The sequence below is a fragment of the Pinus tabuliformis genome, chromosome 9, assembly GCF_031772625.1.
Source record: "Pinus tabuliformis cultivar Carrire ecotype Pingquan chromosome 9, CPIR1, whole genome shotgun sequence".
NCBI lineage: Eukaryota > Viridiplantae > Streptophyta > Pinopsida > Pinales > Pinaceae > Pinus > Pinus tabuliformis.
The window spans coordinates 811,834,459-811,842,035 of record NC_142307.1 but is presented as its reverse complement, the minus strand read 5'-3'; the positions used below and the strand labels follow the sequence as shown (position 1 = coordinate 811,842,035).

General features: G+C 36.4%; 1 protein-coding gene across 1 annotated transcript; it reads left to right on the top strand.

The window, feature by feature from the left end:
- The first annotated feature begins 230 nt into the window (after window positions 1–230).
- Window positions 231–1,072, top strand: LOC149151279 (S-alkyl-thiohydroximate lyase SUR1-like). The gene has a single exon (XM_089445172.1). The coding sequence runs from the start codon at window positions 293–295 to the stop codon at window positions 635–637; it is 345 nt and encodes a 114-aa protein (XP_089301298.1). The 5' UTR covers window positions 231–292; the 3' UTR covers window positions 638–1,072.
- The last annotated feature ends 6,505 nt before the right edge of the window (window positions 1,073–7,577 follow it).

The following is a 7,577-nucleotide window of genomic DNA, read 5'->3' as shown; positions in this document are numbered from 1 at the left end:
GATTTAATTCCCAATTCTCATGGATCAAAAACCAAATCTTTGATTTCTTAGATTCAAAAATTAGTCTATGGTAATAACAACAATATTGATGTGTGTGGTTCTGTTCTAATTACTATTGATGAGCTGATCATTCAAGTGGGATGTACGATAATGAAATTGACACCCAGAAATTGAATCTTTGATTTCTTGGGTTAAAAATTTATTCAATAGGTAACAACAGCAATATTGACAAGTGTGATTACATATTTCTGTCATTCAGATTTCATAATATACTGTAATTGTGGTCTCAGCCATGGCGAGTGAGCAGGTTTGTGTTAGCAATGGGTCTGGTTTGAAGCGTAGCAATGGTCATGTGAAGAAGGAGGCGACCAGGTGCAATCCTGTGTTATTGGAATACAGCAGCAGCATACGCGGTGTGCTGGCCTACTTGTTAGCCCGAGTATGTCCTGAAAAGAGTATGATTCCCATCGGTCATGGGGATGCTTCTTCCTTCCAATGCTTCCGGACGCCAATCAACGTAGAGGACGCCATCATAGAATCGACGAGGAGCTGCAAGTATAATGGCTATGCTCCTTCTTATGGTTTACTCGAAACTCGCGGGAAATGGACTGTCGAAAGACAAACTTTGAGGATTTAATGCACAGATGGGTAGCAACCTTGACAGGTCTTTATGCTTGATCACTGAGGATGTTATGATTGATGATGCCGTATCCTAGTTGGATAGGTTTTTTTTTTTATTTGTATCATGGGACACCAGATGAAGTGGCACTTCATTGCTGTCCTTTTTGTTAAGATTAATGAAAAGGCAGATCTCTGTGTGTGTGTTTTCCTTCTCAAAAAAAACAACAGCAATATTGATGTGAATATTTTAAAGCAGGTTTTGTTCTGACTACTGTTCATGGTAATAGCATCAGATGGAATGTAAACCAAGTAGTCAAAATTTCACTATGGAACGCTCAGGAATAGTTATTCCAGAAACTTGAAAAGTTGCAGTTAGTGGGGAACCTGATTGCCAAGCCCCCCCAACTGAAATGCAGTAAAGCACCAAGTATGGATCCAAACAAGAGATAAGTGGATGACAAGATTCAAAACATGACAGAGACAAAAAGCAAATATGAAGAAACCCAAGGAGGTATCAAAATTGATTAAGGCGAGAAAGAAAAATTTTCAGGAAATTGCAAACTGCAATCACACGCAAGATTTCCATAACTAAGGAATTAAAAATTTGGCTAAGTATATCAGCCTTCAAGAAAGCATTACTTGAGAAGGCAAGATCTGTCTTAGGCTTTGGGAACCCGAACAGCGGCTGTGACTGCACTTTCAACCCCCAACATGTGAAATTCTCTAAGAACTCCAGGAAAGTGGATATCAAGGAGCATCAAGCCTTCAGCCTTGTTAAACATCCAATGGACAATTTTCCAAGTGTCTAAATGTTTAAGTGTTGGATGAGGGAAGAGACAATTACTGAAAATTATTACAAGATCATTGAAATGAACTCTCATCATCAAGAACCCAAAAAGACGCAAAATCACCAAGGTGCTGAAATGGAAAGAACAATAACGTACTCAAAGAAGTATGTATGAGTCCCTCCGAGAGCAATGAACAAGGTACAAAGAAGTTTAACATGTGTGGCATTCATTGGACCATATTTATGCATAAGGTAGAAACCCAAACAAATGCCAGCGTGCGTGCACTGTGCAGTGACTCGCAATGCATTGGCATCCCACTACTTCAGGCAGTTGTTCCTCGTATAGTTCCCAAAATATTTGGGGAGTGAAGGATTTTCACCAAATACAGTGACTTTCAATGTTTTGCTCGGTGAACCCAGCAAATTAGGTCATGTGGGTTGTATTGAAAATATACTAGATCTGACGATTGATGATGGTTGTGCACCTGATCATGTCACTTCTGGTTTGTTAGTTCGTGCATTCTGTAATGCAGGCAGAGATGAAGAAGCCTGCAATATTTTTTTTTTAGATCCTATATCCAAGAGGATAGAAAACACAAAGTAGTTGTAGGGCCTATAAGATCCCAAAGGGTTTGTAACTTGGCTCTGATACCATGTGTAAGAACCCGAATCCTATTATTAGAGCCTTTATTTCGTTATGCACTAACATATCTATTTTTATTTATTTATAAATAACAAAGGAGCTTGCTCACCTTTTCACATAGCTTTAAACATTTAACATTTTATCATTTTATCATAAGCAACATAAATTAAGGTGAGCATTCCATTGATATCAACTTAACAAGAGTAGTCCATGGAAAAATACCTGTTCCGGCGGTTGATGACGATACCTTTGTCTGATAGCTCCTGCTGCACGCTCCTTCTGGACGACCCAACCGGATTTACCTCCCAGCCAACTAGGAAATAAATTCCTAGCCCAGGAAACCTCCACAGGTTCCCTAGCCCTCCGTGCCCAAGTCCAACCAGATATAGTGTGTCCTCAAAAGAATGTGCAAAACTAGGTAATGATACTTTTCTCCTCTCAAACCCAAGAAACCTCCAAAGGTTTCCAAGGTCTCCCAAAATCACAACAAGGCCAAACAATCACAACCAACCTCCACAATCCTAAGCAAAACTCCAACCCCCCCCTCTTCTTCCTTCCCCCTTCCCTTTTATACCCTCTTTCCTCAACCACCTCTCATTAAATGTCATTAACTCTCACCCATCCTTGGTTGACTTCTCTTCCAAGCTAGAGTACATTTGGAATTGTGATATGAATTTAAAATTGAGAATTTAATGGGGAAGTACATTTGGGAATGTGAAGTGGTTGACTTCTCTTCCAAGCTAGAGTACATTTGGAATTGTGATATGAATTTAAAATTGAGAATTTAATGGGGAAGTACATTTGGGAATGTGAAGTGTAATTACATGGGGAGGACCATGTCTCCTCCTTAGTAAATGTGAGGGTACATTGGGGAATGTGAAATGAATAAATATATATTGATGATAAGATGGAGAGGACTTTGTCTTCTCCTTATTAAATGTGAGGGTACATTGGGGAATTTGAATAATGGAAATCATAAATTTATTTTAGACCAATATTCCTCAATATTTTCAGATAATGTAAATATTAACACAATTTGTAGGATAAGATTTAAGTGGGGCATTACATTCTAGATCTATAAATTCACTGAGCTTGTCTAGATGCCGTTGAGTTGTATAATATCTAGTAACATCAAACTAAATCATACTTTGTACATAATTAAAAGGGAGGTCATGGATCTGACCTCCAAGATCCAAAAGTGCATATACGACAGCCATAGGGTTGATATGTGAGACTACACTAACAACGGGAGTTAGGAAAATGGATGTTGGAAGCACTGGGACTATTGTGAAAGAAGTTCATGGAATAGGCCTTTGGACACCCATAGAGGAAATATGAGTATTTGAGGCAAATAAATATGAGATGAAATAAGGAAAAGTTGGAGATCTAGTAGTAGCTTCCTGTAGTTCCTGGTCTTTATGTTCTAATTTCTAAAAATGAGACCAAATCTCAAAATCTTGTCATAACAGTTCTAGTTCTGGGATAGAGGGTCCAAGAGTAAAGGTCTTAAGTTATGTTGGATAAAGAACAATATATGATATACTACTTTCAAACTTATATCTAAGAAAATTACTTCCAAATTTAGTATCTAACACCAAGTCTTCAAAAGCTTCAAGCTTTGCAAGTAGAGAGGATGATATTTCTAAATTGACCGTACCTTTTTCCTTAAAAGATTTGTTCTTTAACAATTCTGTTGGGCTTGAAAAAACTTGATGTGGATTTGGATCAATTTTCGTTTGAGTATAAATACATGTATGAGCCAGAACTTCATCTATAATAACCCTTCGGATTGTAATGTGGAGCCGCCAAAGAAAACATCTTGCAGCCAAATTGATATACAAATCTCTATTTTCGCTCAGAGATCTCATCTTCAACAATCAAATCATCGGGGAAAAATATGTCTTTCAATCCCCGACAATGGTTCCAAAATGTTATCACTTAGGTAAAACAATAGATAGGGAAAACCCTAAGGTAACCTTGAACCTCTTTTAGGCTGAAAGTTGGCCCTTTAATCCAGAGAGGGATCTCTCCCTAAAACACAACTACCCGAAGGTAACTATAGTAGAATCTTTCTCCTTTTAAGTTTTATGGCTAGATTTAGTTCATAGAATAAAATTTGGTTGGGATTTTTACAAAACACACCATTGGGCATGGAGTCTCATTCTAACAAGTAATGCTACAAATCTAATGAGTAGGATACAAAAATCATGATAGCAACAAATCCTTTTACAAATTGAGAGTTTGGAAGAAAATAACTAAAGAGAGACAAAATTATAGTTGATTGAGGTAACAAACACTAATGGCTGAGAATTATGAGAAAGAGAATAAGTGAATCTATATCTCATAAACTAAAATTTCCGAACATTAAAATTTTTTGTTATAAACAAAGAGAAAACTGACAGGGAACTATAACAAATTAATTTCCTATAAAATATTAATAAAAAACTACAATATATTTAAGACTTCTCAAATATACCAGAATTCAAATGTTTTGAGTGAAATCTAACCCTTTTTCACTCTTCTAAAAGTGTCTTTATACACCTTACATCAACTTATTACAAAATAATAGTCTTCAGATTAATTAGAATAATTTAGAAATATCTAAATATATCCAAGTTCATGCATGTGAAGAAAAACTTAACTACATTCATTTTTTTCCTAAAGATATATGTTGGAAAATATGTTGATATATACACCTATCTTTCAAACTATCTTCTTTGAAAATAGAAAGAGGTCCCTAATTGATAGCACAACATCCTAGATAGAAAAATTAATCCCTTTGCAAAACATGATCATTTTTCCAACAAAAATAGCTATATGTTTGATCCTTTATTTCGTTCAGACCTCCTTCGTAAAAATATTGGTACTACCCCCGTCAGCTCTATTTGTTTTCTAAATTTTTCATTTCACTGATACACTGGTTTCCTGTACTTCTTCTTCACTTTCTTTTCACAATTCGTTGTCAGTGAGAATGTTATCTCCTCCAAAAATTGCTAACAATAGAGATGTCAACACTTGTCTTTCAAAACTGCAGATAGTAAGGTTTTCGGATCTCATCCCTAAATCATCTTCTATCAGAAGAGATACAATTTTTTTTCAAAATAGCTGACAGTAGAACTGTCAGCTTCACCAAAATCCCTGATGATGAGAATGTCAGCATCCCAACTATTCTGGTTTATGTGAAAAACTGTTAGGTTGATTGTTAGTGATAAAACAAAAACCCTTGTTTGTGAAATAGATAGTCAAAATTTTAAGCTTTATCCCCCAAGCCTCCTAGCTGAGGGTACTACATACCCTGAGACGTACATCCACCTTCTTCAGTCTTTGTTTCTTACTATGCCTTGTCTCCATAGGATGCTTCCTTTTAGCTTCTTCGCTCTTTTTAGAGCCTACAACTTTCTTCTTCTTAATGATTACGTCCTTTAGAGGGATATCAACTACATTTATCACTTTTTAATCCAATTCTGGGTTATTCTTTAGTTTAATTTTAATCCTTAGCTTGTTTGTTGGCTTAGTGTGCGGCTTTTTGCCTCCTTCAAAAACTGGAAACAATGCTTCTTCTTCAACTTGACTTTCCACTTCAATTTCTTTGACTTTTATATTTCATTGTATTTTATTGCCTATAGGGGATGTTATAACAGGTGAAATCGTCACCTGGGGAGAACTAATAAAAGGGGATATGCTTACGGGGGATGCAAGGTCTATCTTACCAACCCTAGCACTCCTTTAGTAGATTTTCAGGGTTTTAGGGCCAAAGGATGTAGAAGGGACCCCTGTGTCCTTTTGGCTAGCATTTGGTCCAATAGGGGCTTTTCCTTGGGTCCCTTTCCCCTTTTTAGCAGTCTTTTGCCTTCCTCTTTACCTTTTAGGTGGTTGAGCTTGCAAAACCTCCCCAAAACATGAAGTGGCTCCAAGTCCTCCCTACCTTAGCTAGCTGGTTTTAAATTAGAAGTTTGATGAGGGACTTGTGATATATGAAATGGGATGAGGGGTTTATTTGAGTCCTTAACCTAGGTTCCATATGCCTAAGACTTTCTAGTAGATGAAAATAGGGATTAATTCTAACTTGAAAAGCTATGTGTGCAAGGAATTATAAGTGATAAAGGTTTACCTAATTGAATCTCCCTTCCCAAGTGAAGTATTGCTGACAAAATCGAAGAAGGGCGTGGTATTTTCCTTGTAACCATTCCCTCTTAGCTTCAACCCTCCAGTTCTGACCCTTGAACTCCTCTTTAAAAAGATAGGGACATCAATCCCTTCCAACACGTGATTGTGAAAAAATCTTTCTCCATCTATTGGTAAGGTTGTGGCCTCACCAATTGACTACTTTGTAACTGTAAAATAAAGACCCCCAATGTTCGCACAGTTCCCATCAAAACTTTTAGAAAAATACTAAGCCACTATATTGTGTTAGTCGGTGCAGCAGTGGAAAAACTCACTCCAACAGGCTTGCTGAAACTATTGCTAGATATTAGGATATACATCCAACAAATCTAGTGATTTGGGATCAGAACGATTTTCTTTACCTCCTTTTCCCATTGCGCTATGTGCTATTCTCAAGATTTGATCCTGAAACCTTGTGAGTAAAGCAGTTTCAACAATGCCATGTGTGATTAACTCCAAACTAAAAACAAAGATTATTGACTGTACATGGTAAAATATCTTGACATGCGGAATGAAATATTACAGCTATGCACGTTAATGATTACAAAGTTGGGGTGACAATTACAAATCGGTTTCATATGATCCGGTAAAATTATTACAGTAGCATTTACTCATAGCAACCAAGAACACTTATTAACGAGTAATTTTTTACCCCTTCGAGCTAGATAGAGACACGTTTTAATGATATTGCTGACGAGATAGTGGTTAGAATAATCACAACCTTTTAAATTTCAAAAACTTTTTTGACGTTGATGGTTGGCCTATCAGTGAAAATAAAATTGTTGATGATCCCATTGTCAACAAATTTCGTTAGCAGACTATATTATATCACTAAAACGTTGATAACCCTGCTATCATTAATTTCCCTATTTATTACATCAAAAGTGTTAACGCAAAAAGTGTCAACCTTTTCTAGAAAAACCTTTATAAACAAAGATTATTGTGATAACAATTTGAAAGATGGTTTAAAAATAGAAATGAAAAGGGACCTTCAATGTTTGAAGGAAGGTTTGACAAAGTTGCTACAATAAATGCTTCCTAGTGGTGACAAGGTACTCCATGAAAGTCATGATGATGACAAAAGGAATATGAATTATGATTTTAGAGACTCAAATGTTTGGTTTAAGACCCACCACATTCCAAAGATCAATATAAGGAAGTTTGATGGCAAGGATTTGTTAACATGGATACTACCAATGGAGCAGTTATTTGATCTACACTATGTGCACCTCACACAAAAGGTACACATTGCATATTTATACTTAGAACCCAATAAATTTGTGTGGTATCGATGGCTTTGTTCTCATAAAGCACTAGTCACTTGGAATTTTTCTGTGTAGAAATGCATAACACATTATAAGG

Coding starts and splice junctions, on each gene's coding strand:
- LOC149151279 (XM_089445172.1), top strand. CDS start 293: ATGGCGAGTGAGCAGGTTTGTGTTAGCAATGGGTCTGGTTTGAAGCGT.